Source organism: Sarcophilus harrisii, chromosome 1, assembly GCF_902635505.1.
Source record: "Sarcophilus harrisii chromosome 1, mSarHar1.11, whole genome shotgun sequence".
NCBI classification, from domain to species: domain Eukaryota; kingdom Metazoa; phylum Chordata; class Mammalia; order Dasyuromorphia; family Dasyuridae; genus Sarcophilus; species Sarcophilus harrisii.
In genome coordinates, this window is record NC_045426.1 from 165,539,259 (window position 1) to 165,560,911 (window position 21,653).

General features: G+C 32.4%; 1 protein-coding gene across 3 annotated transcripts in view; it reads right to left on the reverse strand.

Moving 5' to 3' along the window:
- Window positions 1-21,653, reverse strand: part of POLK (DNA polymerase kappa) — a 97,937-nt gene that overhangs the window by 14,390 nt on the left and 61,894 nt on the right. For 2 of the 3 annotated variants that reach the window (XM_012541121.3, XM_031966348.1), the window contains 4 exons: window positions 11,706-11,837; window positions 7,578-7,731; window positions 4,719-4,973; window positions 1,483-1,607 (listed from right to left, as the gene is read on the reverse strand). In XM_012541121.3, the coding sequence (XP_012396575.1) occupies window positions 1,483-1,607; window positions 4,719-4,973; window positions 7,578-7,731; window positions 11,706-11,837 (666 nt within the window). The remainder of the gene's footprint in view (window positions 1-1,482; window positions 1,608-4,718; window positions 4,974-7,577; window positions 7,732-11,705; window positions 11,838-21,653) is intronic. The other variant, XM_031966341.1, reaches the window with a different exon arrangement.

Consider the following 21,653-nt stretch of genomic DNA (forward strand, 5'->3'; position numbering starts at 1 on the left):
ATTGAATCCCAGATAGGCTAAATGTCTACCTTATGTCATAGAGCTAGAGCAGAAAATAGTCCAAGAGCCAGGATTTGAACTGATACTCCAATTCAAAATTCAATACCCTTTCCTTTATGCCATAGTCAGGTTCATACTTTGCCGCTGTCCATATCTAATAGCCACCCAAATTTAGTTAGAAAAAAACTGTAATTAATACTTGGAAAGTCCCTTTTTTTGTGTGCATTGCAAAGTACTTTATTAACATTCAGGAATGCCTGAGAAATCAGTATATAGCAGCACATAATGCTAATCCATTTTAAGGGAAGAAAAATTGTCACTTTGTTTTCTAATAAATATATTGGATTAAAATTGTAAATCAACTTTTTCGGGGACATATATTACCCATAAGGGGTTTGATGGGTTTAAAATATTTATTTTATTTTTAACTTAGCAAATAAAAAACATTTCCATAGCATCATATAATAAAAAAGATTGCACATGAAACTACAAATATATTATGTATATCATATATATATATTATGTATAATGTATATTATGTCCTTTTAAATATATAATAAAGCTATCCTTTAATTTATAACATTTATTTATGTTATTCCTTTTAAATATATAATAAAGTTATATCATGTAAATTTTTTCCCTTTTCCCTTCCCTCTTACTCACCCTGCCCTAGAAATGGCTACCATTAGACACAAATAGGATTTTATGTGTAAAATTATTCCATGTATATTTCTATTTATCAGTTCTTTCTCTGGAAACAGATAAGTGTCTTTATGATGTACTTTTGAAAAATTATTTTGTCCGTATGCTTGCCTCTTTGTAAGATTATATTAAAGTAATAGGGACAGATACCTGATTCAAATACTTCTAACCATCATACTGTTTTTCTATTGGTCCCAGAATGTTTGGAGGCTCAGGAAAAACTCAGCTATAGAAGTGCTTCCCTTTTCTTAGGGACTCACTTCCAAAATAAGGTACTTTATCTCTTTTAGGGATTTTTTTTTTTAAAATAGCAGTTATGGGGAGTGGATATTTACTTATTTGAAAGAAATCAATAAATAGAATTATTATTTATTAGTTAACTTGAAACTCTGAGGAACAATAGTCTATCTCAAAGCTCTCTAGACCTTAAGAAATTGGGTCTGGGTCATAAATTTGGATCTGTTATATTAATATCTATATTGTCTCAATCATTTAACTTACAGGCTTTTATAACTTTCTTATACCACTAAAAAAATAAAATGATGGAGATTTTAAAAACCTTGTTTCTAGTATTCTGTTATTCAGTCAGAAAGTTCTTAAAGCCAGCCTACTTTTTTTCCTACCATCTGCCTTTTCCTCTATCCTATTTTCAGTGAAGAGAGAACTATTACTAATTATATTTAATACTCAACCTATTTATCTATCTATTTTTTAAAGCAATATGCAGAAGATATATGTTGTATATGAGTATTTAAAACATTTTTATATTAGAAACCTCACCTTTCTAATGGGTAAATCCTTGATGAAGTCCATTACAGCTTGTCTATTAGGAGAAATCTGGTACTGTCCATTTGGTTTATTTTTATCACTGCATACTTTTGCTAACATTGTATTTGGAGCAATGCCTAAAAAAAAAAAAAATTTTCAGAAAAATCAAAGAGATTGAGAGCATCTTTCTAAAAATGTGTAATAAAAATCCATCTTTATAAAATAAAATAATTACATAAAATGTTTAAGAAACTGAGATTGTATAGAGAATATTCTCAACGCCTCTTGTGGTTTTAAGCCTGGGTATAAAAAAGGAATTCAATTGATTTCTTTGATAACTGATCTCTAAGAGATGGGGGAACAGTCAAGCCACCATGTTGGTAATTTTAGATCTATTAGCAGCTTCTGATATTGTTTACTATGAGGTTTTTTTTTTTTTTTAAATTTTAGCTTACTCACTACTTTCTACAGAAATAGAACTGATTGGCTCCACTCCTACTTCTTCAAAAACTCCCAAAAGAAGGTCTAAAATAAATGCTTATTTAGCAAAAAGGTGCCTCTTATGCAGTTCTATCTGATTAGTTCTCTTGTTGATAGTCATATCAAATGCTCTATAAAGTCTGTTTTAATTTTGAGGGAAATGAGAGGAATAGAACCTTAGAAGCACACAAATCATTTTATTTTGCAACTCGGATGCAGCTGTCATGTGATACTGTGCATCACAGCAGTTTGTGTTTGTGTCTTATCCTTATGTTAGAATCCATAAATCCAAGGACTACCTCTAATCTAGAATTTGTGTTCTTCTAAATCCTAGGGCAGTGATCTGCACACAGAAGTTTAATATGTTGAGATATTGAGATACTACTGAAGCTGTCAGGGTTTGGAGCAATCATATCAAGAGAGTACTCTGATGACACTTAAATCTTTATTTCTTTTTCATGTCTTAGAGATAATGGTGTTTTCCTGCTTTTCAAAATGGAAGATTTTTAATTTAAAATCTGAAGACCTCACAGAACAAGAGACCATATAAGAAGAAAATTAAATACTCTCATATCTTAAAGAAAGTACACCATTTGCAATCAAAGGATACTGGTTTCCTTGTAGTTCCTTGAACAAAAGACTCCGTTTTCTGAATGTACATTTTTTTTTCTCTCTGTCATCATCTAACTTTTCTGGCTTCCTACAAGTCTCAACTACAACCCTACTTCCTCTTAATGCTAAGGCCTTCTCTCTGATTTATCTTATATTTATTTATATGTACATATTTGTTTGCATGCTGTCTCAGTAGGGCTGCTCTTTTGCTATTTGTTTACTCAGCTCATAGTATAGTACCTAGTAGTGCAGGCACTTAATTAATCTATGGAGACTTAAAATGGTACTAGAAAGCCTGGAGCACATACAAAAAAATCTGCAAATGAGATCCTTCACAAGTGCTTTCAAAAGAGACCACTATGCCTTTCCATAGAAAAACACAAATATAAACAAAGTTTTCAAACAGCCATTAAAGGTTATTTCATGACACCATAAAGAATTTTAGTGAAATTCCTTTTGTACAATAATCCAACATACTCTTCTCTAAAGAATGTAATATAAGGTGAGAAGTCAAAGTAAGTCAAAAAGCCTTTATTAAAATGCCTACTATGTACCAAGCATTATGGCAAGCACTGGGAATACAAAAAAAAAAAAAAAGTTCCTGGCCTCAAGGAGCTCACAGTCTAATAAAAGAATGGCATTATTATTATTTTTATGATATGAAATTACTTTCAAGGTCTAGACACTTTATTATGTAAAATGCCTTATGTTAATGTTTTATAGCAAATACAATGAAAAATGGTATATCAATGAGGCAGCTCAATGGAGTGGAAAGAATATTAAATTGGGATTAGGGAGGTCTGGATTTGGAGCCAGACTAGCTGTATGAGGTAGTGTTCACAGTTATGAGCTTCAGTTTCTTCGGCTACCCCCAGGGAATTTTGTGAGGCACATACTTTTAAAGCATTATAGAAATATGATTGTTAAAAAAGATTTTAATATTAACAACTAACAATGTTGATATTAAATAAAATATCACATATTTGTCATGAAAACATAAGCCTGGCTACAGTTTTGAAAATGAGATAGCATCTTATTATGTTGTATAACAGAAACTATGATAAGATAAAAACATTTGTTTTCATTTAAAGTTCAAATCAGAATCTGGATTCATGCCTAGAGATGAAAGAGACCTTTTAAAGACAAACTTCAGGGTTAATAATGGAAGTAGAATAGTTTTTCATTTTTTTGTTCCCATTGGGGAAGGAGATATTTAGGTGAGGTGAATTTTCCAGGTATATAAAGAATATCATTTTAAATACCAAAACATATTTTTTTGTAATGCAAATATTTCTAAAATGAGTCACATACTTTCCTGCTTTAGTAAGTAAACAGAGCATGTACAACAAAATAGACCTTTTCCTGATGACTCACTAATTATGAAAAACAGTTGGCATATGGTGCCAATTCAGTGATATTCTTAATGGATCCTGAAGTATGCAGGGCTATTTTGCCCTACATTCAATGGCTTTAGAGGACTATGGCACTACAGTGAGTATTTCTGTCTTTTATCTGATTCCATTTCTGTTGTCAATGTCAATTCTCACAACTATTCGGTGGGCTTGCTTCTGTTTTTCCTGCTAGGAAAAGGGGAATGGGGAGATAAGGAAGGGACTAAGGGAAAAAGACTGACTGCCAAAGATGGTGTATAAAATTCATTAAACTGCTCCTACTATTACCATATCACATTTATATAGAGCTATAAAGTTTACAGGATACTTTTTTTTCAAAATAACTCTTTTGAGAATGGGAATATTATCCTCATTAGGCAGTTAAGACAACCAAAGCTCAGAGAAATTTACCAGTTTACCCAAGATCCTCTAGCTCATAAGAGTTGGGACTAGAATCCAGAAGACTTTGATCCTAAGTAAGACCAGCCCTCTTACAACTACACTACATAGTCTAACTCATACCTGAGATGGACTATAACTCAATGGCTTTTTCATATTTACTTATATTTTTGTCCTCAAAAACCTTTTCACTTATATCTAGGTCTATGGCTATTCTAGAAACCTAAAGCTGCCAGAAATTTGGCTGACCACTAACCAATGAACCACATTTTGAAGCAACATTAAAAAGATGAATGCCAATAGCATCCTGTACTTAGCAATACCGAAAAGAATCCCTGAATTAGCCCCCAAGATGGTCTCACATACCTGCACTGGCTGTCAGAGATGTTTTTTGTTCAATTCTGAATCTAATTTCCTTTACAACTTCGTCAGCTGAAGTCCCAAAAATAACTGAATTTTGGAGGACTTGAGGATCTCTCTGTTCTTCAAAGTGTGCTTGGGAAGGAATTTCTGGTTCTTGTTGCTGTAGATGAGGAGGGCTATCTTCAAAGAGCAAAGGAGAAATGGATAGGGCAGCTTCATTTAATTCTGGTGCCCCTGATATGACAGTTTCTGGTTTATCTGAATTTTACAAAAGAAATAAAACTTAAATTTCGTATTAAGGAAATATATAATTAATGTACAAGAATTAATCCACAAAGAAAAGAAAAATTCAGATATTTTAAGTTTCCCAATCACTCCAAGTCAAGTTGGGAAGTTCAACCATTTTTATAGAACTATTTGCAATAAAGTCTACATTAATTCAAAGATCTTCCTAGAGAGAAAAGTCTTCTAGAGCAAACATATCATTAAATTCCAACTAAAACAAAACAAGTTTTAGTCTTGAATGGTAACACTCTTAAAAAATATTAAAAAGACAATAACAAAAAATTTTGGTTATATTTTCTTCCTTAAAATTATAATTAGGCACTTAAGTTAAAATGTGACTTGTATTTGCATTTAAGGCCAAAAAATTTTTGTAAGCTAAATTTCAGAAGAAAATAATTCAGAACTAATGAAAAAGGCAATATGTATATGATCTAATTTCATTAATTAAATAAACTGCCAATTGTATTTGTAAGAAAGATGATTAATTTTTTTTTCTAACTCAAAGAAAGAGCTGTTACAATGCAAGAATCAAATTTCTTTTATTTATTAGGAGTCTTTTCACACCACTATTTGTATATAAACTTGATATATTTGCTAAGGACATATCCAATAGATAGAAAGGATCCTAAAATTAATTTATCCTATTTCAAACATAGAGTTATTAAGATTTTGATACAATCAACCAGAGGAAGAGGAAAGTAAAAGGGCAGAGATAGAATGGAAAATAGATGGAATAGAAAAAAGAATGATAGATTTAGTGAGGATAAAGCACAGGGACAAAAGGAATCAAAGAATTTCTGAGTCTGGGACATGGAAGTGAGTTTTCTCATCTTTCTTTTCTTTATAAAAGTACAGATCCTTGTGTAATTGTACCAAGTCCTGAACACTTCAAATCCATAGTAATACGAATGATTAGTTTAATTACTGACACCAGAAACGCTTAGTGGGCAATAAAAACCTTATATGACAAAAACAAACAAACAAACAAAACAAACAAAAAAAAACATTTCTATTTAAATAACTTGTCAAATTGCTCAGGTACACACACACACACACACACACACACACACACACACACACAGGTTTGCATAAAATGATATGGGCTGAGAATTAAGTGAGAAGCATTAAGATTCTGAGAAGAGAGAATGCAAAAGGGGAAGAAATGACATGAAATGTGTGTAAAGAACAGAGAAGGCTACTATGAATGGACTGTAGGATTTTGGGAAGAAACACAAGGTTCAATGAGTCAGCAAAGACTGGTTGTGAAGAGCTTTAAAAACTAAATAGAGAATGCAGTGTTTAGCCCTGAAGTCAGGAGGACCCAAGTTAACACTTTCTAGCTGTGTGACCCTGGGCAAAATTACTTAATCCCAATTGCCTCAGAAAAAACAAAAACAAAAACAACAAAATAGAGGTGTTTACATTTTATCCTAAAAGTAAGAAGGATGCCAGGAAATTTGAGCTGGAAGTCAGATGGCACTTACTTTGGCAACAGTGTATAGGATAGACTGGAGTATTGAGTGCTTTGGGATAGGAAGAACAACTCAAAGACAATTTAGGAAAAAGATAATGTGTGTTTGAACTCAGATGGTAGGGTGTGAATAGAGTAGAGGGCTGGATGAGAAGGTAGGGAGGATAAAATCTGGTAACCTACTGGATGTGGGGTGGATGACAGAGAGGAGTTGAGGATAATGCTGAGATTATAAACCAGATACACTAGAAGGATGGTGGTGCCTTTGACAGAAATGAGAAAGTTTATTAGAGGGGAGTGCTTTTTTTGGGAAAGATAAGTATAGTTTTAGACATTTTGAGTTTGAGATTTCTCTTGGATATATAATTTGAAATGTTTGATAGACAGTTGGTGATAAAGATCAGGGGAGGGATCAGGTTTAGATAAACAGATCAGTGAACATTTAAAAGGTCAATAAATCAACATTTATTTTTAAGTACAGCACATATTGCTTTGCTAATCCCCAAAATATTTTATTTCTATATTTCAATGGAATCTTGCTCTCATCCCTGGGCATGTTTCTTCTGAAAATACAGATTATAATTCTTCCACCAATCTCTTCTCATCTAATTACTTTTCTCCATGTTTTCCCATACATCCTCTACAGAGGGTCTACTCAACAAAATGGTAGCCTTCTTTTTGGCTTTTAAACATACCTTGTTTACCAGTGGGGTAATCTGACTGACCATTTGTTTTTCTCCATTTTTATATGTCCGGTCTACTTTCTTTTCCAATCATATGATCTCTTTTAAAACTTTTCTTTTGAGCAAGTCAGTAATATGCAGTAATTTACACACACCCATAATATTTCTATTTCCCTTTAGATCATCTTAAATTAAAATTTTAATTCTTTAATAATGACATCTCATTATTTGAAGCCAAATACTATCACTAAAAGAATGTTATTAAAAAGATTGGTTTTTGCTTTACCTTATTTCAGAGAGTGGCTTAAAACACTGCACAATTTCCCAAATGTAACTGAGCCTTTTCTAGCCTCTATCTACACTAGTGACAATTTAATTTTTTTTTTTTTTTTTTTAGGTTACCAGTTCCAATAAATAGCATACCATTTTCTGTAGGGTTTCCTCTTTTGATGAAATATCTTCTTTTATCCTCAGGCCAGTTTTGTCTTTCCTCTAAGTGCTTTGTTATATTCAAATAGGCTTCATCAAGGCTCATGGCCATAAAATTGGGATCATAATCGGCAAGAATTTCTCTAACCTTGACAAATACACAAAAAAGTTTTATATTTTGCTGCTGTAGCAAAATTTCTGGCACATTTAGTTGATACCTACATTAGGAAAGTCTGACACGACAACTCCATTATGACCTTACAATCAATAGTTCCTAGATTTATGGGATAAGTAATTAATTTAATACATTTATATAAAATTTCCTTTGCTTGAAAATAGACCATTAAGTCAAAAGACCATGAAAAAGCTTTTATTTCCTCTTTATAAGCTCCCTTTTTTATCAAGTCCTCTGGTTGTGATTAGGGACCCAAATAAATTTCTGATTTCAGACTTGGTAGTTTGGAGACGAAGGAGAAAACAGTTAAGAAATGCAATTTTAATTAGTGTAAGAAATTAAATGTCCCTCACCTCTTTTTCTTTGGAATAAAAACTGAAAATTCTATTTGATTAGAATGTAAATTAATTTTAATTAAAGCATGAACATAAATATATACATAATACACATAAAATCTTGAAGATGTTAGTTTAAGTGAGAAATGCATAAGAAGGATCAATTATATATTTATATATCATATTAAACACATAGGAGGGAATCTAAAGTTTAACGATAGGGAAAAATAATTGTTATTTAATATTTTTTCATGTTGATGGCTTGTTGGCTATTCACTGGATTAAAGCAGTAATTTGCAAAACAGGTGCCAATTTGCTTTGGAAGAGGGACTTTCCACATAGTTTCTCATGAAAAAAAAATTATGGCTCTGATCCAAAACATATGCTGAATTATATAAAAATCACCTATCATTCAAGGCTCTGTGATTCTGTTTAGTGTTGGTACATCTGTCATTAAAATAAATCACAATCTCTGCAAATTAGACCTACTGTTGTTTGTTCATCACCTTGTAGTTAACATGTGAGGAGCTTCTCCCAATTTTGCAAGGATCGTTGTGAGATGACAAACAGTCAGATAAAGGCCTATTTACAGGTATTCATTCATAGTTTTCGATTTTTCAAATAATTTCAAGAATAAGATTTTGATCCTTTAGCTTTAAGAAAAAAAAGGTGACTATTTGTTGGGAATGGTTAGTCTCTGAATCAGTCTTAGGATAGGATCTGATTGCTCTCTACAATATGTCACAAAAAGAGAGCTTATACATATTCTGTATAGCTACAAATGGTAGATTTATGACCAAGAGTGAAAGTTGGAGAGACAGACTTTGATTCTTTGTAAGGAAGAAGGCTTTAAAAATTAAATCACTTTGACAATAAGGTAGTTTATCAAGTGTGATAATTAATTACATGTCAGAGAAGGTTTCTCTAATGCACTTATGTATCATTTTGGACTATAATTACATATATAGGTATATACATATATATATATATATGTATTTGTATAAATGTCAATCTCCTAAAAGACTATTAAATAGCTTATGAAGAGAGGGACCATATTTTATTATTTTATTTCTTGCAGGAGCCTTTCCAACATAGTGCTTTGTACATAGAAGGTATATAATAAATCTTCACTTAAGATGCACTGAGAAAAAAAAAATTATCTTTTAAAAAACCTTATAAAACCTAAAGAATACTAAATAAAAATCCTAAATTCTAAAAAAATCCTTAGTCATTAAAATTGTGAAACAAGATTAATACCAAGCTTTACTCAGAGAAGTTTAACTACATCAGTTCTTATAGAAGAAGCTATTTGAATAAAGTTCTTACAAAAGAAATCAGAAGTCAATGGATAAGCAAAATCTATTGAAAAGGAAGTTTTTTTAAAAGCCCATTCTTGATAACAGCTAACTTGTATTGTTCTGAAAAAAGAGTTCTTGGGGAATTTTTTTTTAATTGTATAAGCTTCTTTTGCTTAAGAGGTTGTTATTAGAACCAAAATATATACTTTCTAGCAAAAAAAATAAAGTTTTAATGTTTCAAGGATAACTAGTTATTTCTACTTCTTTACTCCTTTCAAATATCTTAAGAATATGCATTAGTAAATACTACATTTGAATTATGATATATTTAGAAATGTATTTATTTGCAAACAGGCATAGCTATATGAGAATGTTCTTATAAACTGCTCAAATCTGGAATAAAAAAAAAAATCATCAACCTGGGTAAGCTTATTCAGGGAATAGGCAAAAGAAACCTCTTCAGATATAATGAATGAATTCAATGAATCATTCTATCAAAAGTTTTTTCTGTCAAAAAGTAAGGAAATATTTTTTTGGTATTTCTCTTACTTCTTTATGTTCTAAGAACCTCACCATTGGGAAATCTCATCAGCCTTGGTACTCATATCTCCCCACTGTCCCATTGAGAAGGCAGAACCATGAATTTTAAAACCTCTATTAAAGGCTTAGGATAGACACCTCTTCATTCTCCACTCTGCCACACTATTTTGGGACTTTTCTGAATTTATCATTCAATCTTTGTACTGGATACTTTTCACTTTCCCATCTTCCTCCACTATAGGCTGTAACTTCCTTGAGGGCAAGAACTATATTTTTCCTATTTGTAACCCCACCACTTAGCACAGTGCCAGGCACATATCTGCCACTTTAATAAAATTTACTGACCTTAGGAAAATAGACCAACATTTACTATGTTAATATAAAAAAAAAAAATCAAAACAGAGTAAACTGGCGATGACAGCCTTCCTTCCCTTCCTTCCCTCTCCCCTGCACTTTGATTACATTTGCAGAGAGAACTCTGCCTGGTGAATGCCTTCTGCTGAAACAGATTGCAACTGCTCTATAATTTAATGTCTTAAAGAGCTGCTTGGAAGTACTGAGGGTTAAATGACTAGGCCAGAGCCAAGATGCTTTAGAGTATGACCTTAGACCTTAAACCTTCCTCACTCAAGAGTTCATCTCTCTAGCCACTACAACTGGAGGCCACTCATATTAATAGCTTTTTCTTCCATAATGTGGAATACATTAACAAATATTTATACCATTTAATCTCCTTACTTTTTCTCTTTGGCTGTTAGCCTTTTAGACACTTTATTCATCATTAGCATCTTCAACTAGGGAATAAGTGGGTCCAGAAAAAGAAAGGCACTAAAATGCAAACTCATCATTTATTTTATTTGATAAAAGCTTTGATAGAGACTACATTAGGAAAGAGTTTGAAATTGATGACAAAAGGAGATTCTAAGAATTATTTGACTGTCTCTAAATCTTAGGAGTTCACACTGGAAAAAAAATTAATATTGTTTATCAAAAAAATTGAAATCATTTACAATTAAAATATATTTCACTGTAATCCCATAATTGCAAAAGCTTTGTTCTTATTAATAGCAATGAAGATAACAAGCTTAGTCCTAAAGGAACAAAACAGACCATATATTTTTAAAAAATGGTTTTATTTCATTTTTATTTGTAAAAATTAAATATTTTACAAATGCTCTTAAAAAAAAAAAAAAAAAACACTTCCTTCCCAATGACTACCCACCCACTTACTTAATAAAACCCTCCCTCTCAACAGAGGAATATATTTAAGCAATACAGCTAAGCAAAATAAGTTAACATGTTGGTCAAAGGACAAAACATATGTCCATTTCACATCTATAGTAAGCTTATCTCTAGAGAAGAAGGCATGCTTTACCAACACAAATCATATGCTTTTTGACAATGCATTAACCCTCCCTAGCTATAAACTGCCAATTTGTAAATTTACTACTTTAGTGTATAACACAAATTAGTCTAATCATTTGAAAAGAAGAACATAATAAAAAAAGGAGAAATTAATTCCTTATTTTGGATTTTGACAATTTCATAAAAAAGTAAAGATATGATGTAAGATGTTTTAGATTATTTCCCACATAGCAAACTGGTCATTTGTAATGAAAGTACTTTCAGGAACTTAAAATCCAGGTAATTGATTTGGACAGTACAAGTTAATAAAGAAATTGCAATTTACCACTTGCCTTTTACTTAGAAAAACTTAAATGAAATAAATATTTTGATTCATCACTGAAATTCCACAATCAACCAGCATTCTTACCTCTTTACTCACTTCTCGATATTTGTCAAAGTTTGGGGGCACTATTGTTAATTGTGGGCAGAGTCTCTTAGCAATAAATCCAGGCATAGCTGCCCGTACTCCAAATCTTCTTGCATGATAATTTGAAGTAGACTGAAAAGGAAAAACAATGACATTAAAAACTTCCAAATCTAATTAGGTGTATATATATCTAGGGAAGTTTATAAGCAAGACATAATTTCTAAAAATAAGTTCTCAAGGCAATAACATTTCTTTTATAAGGCAATCTTCAGAATCAAGATCTTATTTTATTTGCTCATTATTTCTCCCTTCAAGCCCTTCTCTGGATAAGCATTGAGGCTCACAAAATAGTTGTCATTCTCCTCATTCTCTTACTTCGAACATCCAATTAGCTGTTAAGATCTGTCATTTCTATCTCTCCTATAATCTTCCCTTTTCTGACACTGCTATCATCCTGGAGCAGGCCTTCATGGTCTCACACATGAACTATAGCAATAATCTGATGGTTGGTCCCAAGGCCTCAAGTCTCGTCTATGTCATTCAATAAATCCCAGTGACTCCTTTTTACATGATCTGCTGAAGTCAGACCTCCTGTATCTTGACCCCAACACAGTGATGTCATTTTGTTTCTTTTTGAGAATGAAGGACAAACACCTCTACCAGGATTACATGAAAAATCCTATTTGCCCTTTAAAGCTTTTCATAAAAGTGCTTCTTCCTACCTTTCCAATTTTCTTACACCTTATTCCTTTCCACACACAACTTTTGTAATCAAAGAACATTCATCTTCTGACTCCCAAGCATTTTCATTAGTTGGTCTCACACTAGGAGATACAGCCTTCATCTCTGCTTCCTAGCTTCTTTGGTTCAAGAAAACTTTCCCTGTCTTCCTTAATATTAGTGAAACCCTTCTGAGACTATGCACAGTTTATCATGTACATAAATGGTTCTATAGAATTATGTATCTGTTGTCTACTCTGTTACACTTTGAGCTTCTGGAGGGCAGGGTATATTTTTGTCTTTCTTTGTATTACAACTACTTAGTATTGTGCTGAGTACATAGAACATTCTTAACAAATGCTAGCTTGTCAGTAAGTATTAGTATTGTGGTGAAGATATAATATAGGAGTAAGAGTCAGGGAGAACTAGGTATATATCTTTTGACATTTAATAGCTATGTGACCTTGGGCAATCCATTAAAATTTTTTTTTTCAGGGAGAAGACAGTCTTTATTTCATTGAAATATGCAGAAGGCAGCAAAGACTCACAGCACCAATAAAAATTAAGTATGGATAAAGCATTCACCATAATTCATAAGCTTCCCTAGGAAAGGGAATTCAGGGTTGTCAACAAAGCAATATTCTAATATTAAAGTGAAATCTTTCTTTCTACAGTCTCTTCCAAGACAAATAGAGTTCCTTTGTGAGTCCAAATCACCTAGGGAGATTTGAACTCACCTTGAAAGGCAAATAAACTTTGGGGTTTTCTATGGACTATATTTCCTCTTCTCTTCAATACTATGGGATGACCTGCATTTTTTATTTCCTTCACAGGCTAATTGTACAATATTTCAGAGTCTGATTCTTTTTGTACAGCAAAATAAGAGTTTGGTCATGTATACTTATTGTGTATCTAATTTATATTTTAATATATTTAACATCTACTGGTCATCCAGCAATCTGGGGGAGGGGACGGGGGGAAGGAGGAGAAAAACTGGAACAAGAGGTTTGGCAATTGTCAATGCTGTAAAGTTACCCATACATATAACCTGTAAATAAAAGGCTATTAAAATTAAAAAAACAATACTATGGGATGGCCAAATCCTGATTTCTTGTCTACCAAGGTGATAATTTTAATCCCTTTCCTGTCTTCAGTTGTGGGAAGTACTCTTATTCATCTGAAAGGCATGTTGCTCTATCCTTTTTTTGGGGGGGAGGGTTAGGGGGAAAGGTTGCTCTCTGAACTTCTAAAATTGTGTTTCTTCTTTAAGCAGCTACCAAGGCTGGTTCTGTGAAATCCAATTAACCTTGAGGTACCTCGGGCAACTTTTCAGGATATCTACTAAATCTTAAGAGGGTTTGGAATGAATTTTCACACAGGAAGTTCCTTATGCTGATGAACCACAAATTCATCTCAATTCAGGTCACAGTATCTTGTGCTACATACTTGGAATCTCTCTACCTATATCTCTTTAAGCATTATGTTATTATTTGCCATAATCTAATACAGACTATATATAATATATTTGGCCTGATGTGTCATTTTTTTTTTTTAAAAGCCAAATATGGTTTAGAAGTCAACATTGTAGAGAGATATGGTCTCAGTCAGGTAGATCTGGATTCAAATTCTGTAATATTCTCTCTAAAATATAATGTTCTCTATTGAGGTTTTCTTGGGGTATCTGGGAGCAGCCTTCATTTCAGTTCAGTAATCACCACAGTAGCCAGGGGTTAAAGTCCAAATCCTTTATTGTCTCTTTCAAAGTCTTGTCTCTTTTCCTGGGGCCTGGTAAGCTTTCTTATAGTCCAGATCCTTTATTATCTCCTTCCTGGGGCTGGACAGCTTTCTAGAGAGCCTTCAGGAGTCTTGGTTTCAGTAGAGAAGTAAAGGAGGAGAGCCTGCCACCAACGTGGTGTGAGATGGGTTGAATGAATATGGCTGTCAGTCCCCGCTTATATGTTCCACACTGAGTACAAACCAATCATTTTATCACTAGGAAACATTATTATTTGTTGTAGGATTAAACCAATGCTATACTAGATTTAACCATTGTCTCTTCAATTCCACTTAGTACCTTGTTTCAAGTTCTAGCCCATAATATTTTCTTGTAGGATTAAATCAATCACACTGAACCATGCTAAATTAGATAACTATTGTCTCTGTCAATTCCACTGGCTTAGTACCTTGTAAGAATCCTTTGTTTGAAGTTCAGAGTTCTGGCCCATAACAAAATTCCACCTCTGAAATATTCTGCTGGCTTAATCCTGGGAAAAATTACTTAATTCTCTATCCCAGGACACTCTATAGGACTATCCATCTGTAGAATAACTATCTATTTCATTAGTAAAGAGGACTTAATCCCCAAGATTTCTAACCTCAAGGATTTCCACACTGGAAGTTACAAAAAAATCAGAGATTTGGATGAAACAAAAATAAAACATAATCAAACACCTTTTTAGAATGCTAAAATATTTATAATGTGAGATAGCATCACACAGTAGAGGGTTGGCCTTGGGAGTCAGAAACAATCTGGAATCAACATTTGCTTCTGACACTCATTAATGTGAAGATTATGAGAAAGTCAATTACTATTAGGGTTCCTAGCAGATGTCTATGACTTTTAGTTGCAGATAAGCTATGGGTCAGCATCATCACTAGGAATTTTCCCATACTGAAAGTCAGACTACTGTACATATAAATACTGTCATGATTCCTATAGAACTGTTAGATAATACTTAACTGGCACATTTAAATTCAAATTTTATAGGGAGTAAACACGAAATATCTATGCACTTTAAGGTGGTTAAAGATAAGTTATAAAGTCAAGAAAAATGGTTATAAATAAAGCTAGCAGAAACAGGTCATAAGGCAGCGATTTTTAACCTGTGGAGTGAAGACCCTTACAGAACTCTGAGGTGACAGAAAAGACTGTGTGTGTGTGTGTGTGCATATGCACACATACATAAGTATATATATATATATATATATATACACACACACAAGTAACAAAATTTGTCATTTTGATCTTGATCCAGCAACAAAAAATGCAACATGAGTGAGTATGACAAGTTTGAATTTGTATATATATATATATATATATATATATATATATATATATATATAATATATTAAAAAAAATGAAAAACAGCAACATATATATATATATATGTATGTTGCTGTTTTTCATTTTTGCTTATGATTAATAAGGTTAAAAATTCATTTAAAATACTGAATCCATCTGGATTTATGATTTTCTCATAAGAGGTAGTAAGACATAGGAAGAAGGGAAGGAGAATGGGATAAATATTTATATTGCACCTAATGCATTCAGGGCTATCTCCGTTAGTCCCGTTCTCTATCTGGTTACTGGACCCAGATAGCTCTGGAGGAGAAAGTGAAGCTGGTAACCCTGCATAGTCCTCCCTCAACCTCACTTAAATCCAATTCACTTGCATGTCTCAGCATTACCTCCCTCATGGCATAGTACTCTTTCAGAACGAAAGACTAACAACTATTACTATGTGCTAAGTGCTTTTTACAGATGTTATATCATAGTGGATAGAGGACTAGCCTTGGATTCAGGAAGACCTGGATTCAAGTTCTGACCCTTATACATATTAGCTGAGTGACTATTGAAAAATCACTTAAGTTCTCAGTTCAATTGTTACCTAGAATTAATAGTTCTTTATACTGATTTTTTAAAGGGAGAAAAAAAAGGGCACTAATTTAAATTTAAGGTTTATGTTTTTTATTTTTTCAATCAATGGACTCTAATTGTAAACTACTGTTACTGATGAAGCACACAAAACTGTTTGAAATTAAAAAGAGGTTTTTACAAGCAGGATGGTTTCAGAAAAAACTTAGAAAGACTTGTATGGACTCATGTAAAGGAAGTGAGCAGAGCCAGACCAGAGCAGATGAGAACATCATACACAGTAACAGCAACGTTATGATCATCAACTGTGAATGACATAGCTATTGTTGGTTATACGGTGATCTAAATCTGAAGGATTTAAGATGAAAAATCTGCCTCCAGAGAAAAAAATTTATGGAGTTCTGAACACAGATTGAAGTACACAAAAACAAAACTTTATCTTTCTTATTCTTTTTCTCTTTTTTTCTTTTGTCTGTGTTCTCTTTTGCAAACATGGCTAACATGGAAGGTCTTTTGTATGACTTTAAATATATAATCAATTTCAAATTGCTTGCCTTCTCAAGGAGGTGGGATGGAAGGAAAAGAAGGAATTTAGAACTCAAAAATGATTTTAATATGAAAGCTAAAAATTGCACTTACATGTTAATTGAAAAAAAAAGAAAATTAACATTTAAAAAAAATTAATTCTTAACTATTTTCCAATGATCCATTTTAATTAAAGGATATGAACAAAAAAGGTTTTCAAAAGAAGGGTAAAATATAAATTAAGAAAAAATGTTCCAAATTGTTAAAAAGAAAAATGTAAATTAATTAGTAAACAAGACAATTTTTCACAGTGGAGAATTGAACTCAAGATGAGAAAGAGCTGGATTCAACTTCACTTTGGATATGTATTGACTCTGGCAAATGCCTAATCTTTTTAGTATCCCAAGCAATTTTTTAAGATAATATGAATAGTTCATGATTTTTCTGAGTGATGGCAAGAGTTTCCATGGTGGCAAATATGAATGAAATCAAGAGTTTGGAACAAAAAATAGCAATTAAAAAAATTCTAAGCTATCATATTGGCAAAGTGATAAAATATGAAAAAATTCAATGTTGGACAGGGCATATTGAAACCTTGTAGGTAGAATTCTGATTTGTTCCACTTGTTCCAAAACTATTTAGAATTATAAGAGAAAAGTGACTAGTCAAAGGCTTAAGGAACAACAGCTCTAATAGGAGGCATATATCTTAAGTAGGTTAGAGACAGAAAAGAAAAAAATGGAAATCAAGTAATGGTCTAGATTATGGAATGACTAAAGCAATTATGATATGTGAATGTAATAGAACAGTTTTGGAACATTTTTGCTCTATAAGAATTGAGGAATATGAGAAATTTTTTAGAAATATGTAAGGACTGTTATAGGTCAAAGAAAATAGAACAAGGAAAATATACTCAATGACTTTAATAATATAGCACAGCTCTAAAAGGTAGCTGGTCTCAAATTAAATGCAATGATCAATATTGGTCTTAGAAGGCAAATGATGAAATATTTCCCTTTTCTTGGTAGAGTGGTAAATAGGTATAGAATGGAATCATATTTGTTCATTTGTTACAAGGTTTTGCATAATTGTTTATGTTTTTCTTTTGTTATAAGAGAAGGTTCAATTTAGGGATGTATATGAAAATACCAGGAAATGACTTATAGTATTTAAGTTTTAAAAAATAACCTTTCAATTAAAAATTTTTTAAAAAGAAATCTTCATATTTGATTATGTTGAGATCTACTGAACTAGTCATTTATGAGAATTTGAAAATTAGAGATGCTTGTTCACATTTAATAATATGAACTCAAGATCTGGGATACAGGAAATCTTATTGGGATTTGGTAAGGTACAAATAAGCTTATCTGAGTTATCACCAGAAAGTTTTTATCTTGACATACTAAGTCTTTATTTATATCTGTCCTCAGGTGAAAATCTGTATGTCCATGATAAAGTGTAGAAATGTATAGAATTTAAATTGCCCTATATGTCATCATCTCTTAGTGTTGTTTTTTCTGAGAAGCAGCTGTGAAGGTGGAGTAGGGTACATCTCTTCTGATAGATAAAATTCGGGGGGGCAGAGAGAAGACTTGGGAAAGGTGTTTGGCGCAAAAGGACCATCTGGAAGCTGTCAGCCTACCTGAAATAAAATATTACCCCCAAAGAAGACAAAAATATTAACATGATAATGTTATGGAGTCTGAACACAGATTGAAGAATCATAAAGATGGACTGTGTTTTCAATCTCAATGAAGAATCAAAGAAATGCAAGTCTGAATTGAAAAGAAAGAGCAGAAATTGTTTTTTCCTGACTAGATGACTGCCCTTGATCTGATCAACAAAACTGTAATAACAAGACCAAATTGCCATCAATTACCATATTTTTCTGACAACCTTTTTGTCTTTGTAGTATTCACAACAGCATTATGCTCATGTTAGTGGAAGGGGGCCATGTGGGAGAGAAATTGGAACAAATTGTACAGGACACATTAGAAGGACACAAAGTAGTTCATATAAGCAAGCACAAAATGATTTTGATGGGGTTGCTATGACAGCTGAACATACAGAAGAATAGAAAAGACATGCTGATATGAACTCCTGTACTTGTAGTGCCCCAGGACTGAATTTTTAACAACACTGAATAACAAGGTTTAGGTTATAATTTTGAGATTTCCACTAAGTTCCTTAAAGCAGAACTTTTCTGTACCAAGTGAAAGAATGAAGTAATTTTGGTATTCAGTCTTGGCATTTTGGAATCACTTATCATACTAGAACATTATTTGAATGAATTTAAAGATGATTCATCTATACCACATCAAGAAAGTAGACATTTTTACAAAAGATAAATATTCATCATATGCTGTATCTATAAGTAACATTAATTACTTTTGGCAGAGTAGGAGAGTATTTTATAAAATGGCAGCTACATATATATGTATTTCTACGGTGAATTTTAAAGTAGTTTTGTAGCTATTCTTAAATATACTTCCACAATGTTAAATATTCTTATTTTAGATCTTTTTTCTATTTTTAAAATTTTATCTATTTAATTTTCCCCCAGTCACATTCAAAACAAAAAAAAATTTTTTTACATGTTTTAAAATTTTTTTGAATTCTATGTTCTTTCCCTTATCCCCACCCAAGGTTAAGAAACTGCATATGAAATTATACAACACATTTCCATCAAAGTCAAGTTGTAACAGAAAATGTAGATCTCCCACCCTAATGAAAATAAAAACCTTCAAGAAAAATTAAGTATGAAAAAAAGAGAGAGAGCAAGAATGCTTCAATCTGTATTCAGTAATAAATAATTCCTTCTCTGGTATGGATAGGATTTTTCACCATAAGTCCTTCAGTGTAGTCGTGGATGATTGTGCTATTGTACTATTGAGAATAGCAAAATTATTTACAGTTGGTCATTCCAGAATAATACAATGTTAAATATTCTTAATAATATTTTACATGCTTTTTCACCTTTTAAAATAGCCTTTTATTTTCCCATTCACCTTTACAAAATCTTGCGTTCCAAAATTTTCTCCTTTCCTTCCCCCATTTCCCTCTCTTATATAGCAAGCAATCCAATATAGAATAAACAGTGAAATATTTTTCAAAACATTGATTAGTGATTTAGGAAAGGTGTAGGGTTGTCTATCTCTGTTTCATTTTTTCTTATTTCTCTAAAATATCTTCTAGAAGCATTTATACAGATTTAACCAATATTATATTCAGAAGGTGCTCACATTTAGCTTAGCCTGATTTAAATGTGAATTTCAAATACTTTTGAGACTAACTTCTTTAAAGACTTTGGCAAGAGAGTTTATACAAGGTCTATGCAAACTTTTTAAAAGTCTAAATGTTTCTCTAGTGTCAGTGTCTTGCTTTTAAATAGCCTGCTGAGTTTTGCTAAGCAGATAGTTCTGGGTTTATGGCTCAGGCTTCTTAATTCTGTCTATGTTGAATTCCAGGAGTTCCCCCCAGTCCCATTTGTTCCTTGTTTCCCTTGAAAAGTCTACTATTTGCTTGCTTGCTCCCTTGGGAGGGAGAAAGTAAGGGAAAACGGGAGAAAAAACTTGGAACACAAAATCTTACAAAAATGAATGTTGAAAAACTACATATGTATTTGGAAAAAAATACTATTGAGATATATAAAAAAAAAAAGTTACTATTTTCCTGGTTATTGTTCTTTGATTTTTCTTTTAGCAGACTGAAATATTTCTTTCCTTATCTTTGTAATTTTGTAGTTGGATTTTAATGTATCTAGGAAATTGACTATAGGCCTTAACCTCTGAATGACAGAGCAAAGGAATTCTCTTAGGAGTTCTTAACCTTTAGTCTGTCACAGACCTCTTTGACAGTCTAGTCAATAGACCACTTCTTGGAATGTTTTTAAATGTATAAAATAAAATACATAGCATTATAAAGGAAACAATTATATTGAAATAATGATGTATTTTTTTCTCATCCAAATTTTCAGGGCCTTGAAATCTAACCATTTTATCTACAGGATAAAAGTCAAGAACTTCTAAAAGTGTCCAAGTCTTTTCAAGACTGTCCCTGTGTATTAGGAGCATCAGAATACTTGCTACAAAAGGGACTCTAAGTCACCTCAAACCCTAAGATAGTATACCTAAAATAGTGGGGGAAGAGGACATAGGTAAATAAAGGACAATGAATATCACACTAGTAACATTCCTGGAAAGTATGCAGGCTATGGGCTGGATAAGGCGCTAGGTAAAGTTTGTCTCTTAGATGTTAGAACTGAAAATCACAAGAGTTAGTCATCTTCTGGGAGTTTGAGTCAGTAAGAGCCCACACTGACTCCCATGGTGTCATTACAAAATCTCAGCAGAGGGGTGATATTTATCAACAGGTCATTCCACATCCTATGGCAGACAAATTCCAGTAATTCGCCCTTCTTAACCCTGTGCTTCAAAGAAAAAAATTTAAGTGCCAAGGAGTGATCTCCTAGCTACTACCATTCCTATCCACTTTTTATATCTGCACAGTTCTCCCACTCCATTAAAGCCTCTGGATTCTTCCTGTATTTTTAAACTAAATTGTCTTAGACTTTATCTTTAATTATTTTTTCCATTTTCCTGAAACTTGACGTTTTACAGAAGATAATGTATATCTGGTTCTAGACCAGGAGAAAGAGTAAACATATTCTTACAATCTCATTCCTACTTTCAGACTTTCCTTTCACTAAATTCAATAATATCTCTTTTGGATTTATTCCCACTTCATCACCCAGTCCAACTCCTTGTCACAATCATTCTACTGGCCTCCAGGTTATTCTTCTTTTCTCAGGGAATTCAGTATCTGGCTCATAGTTTTCCTCTCTGTCTTATCCTTCTTTATTGCTTCTCCTTCCCTTTTAATAGAACTCATTTTATTTTTTCTTTTCCAAACATTTTTTGTTGATGTTATCATCAGGTTCTCATTTAGATTAACAACCCTGGAGTCTTGACTGGATTGCTGGATTGCTGACTTTTCCCTTTCCCTTATTTTTCACATTTGATAAAATGTAATAAAAGCTGTGGATCTTG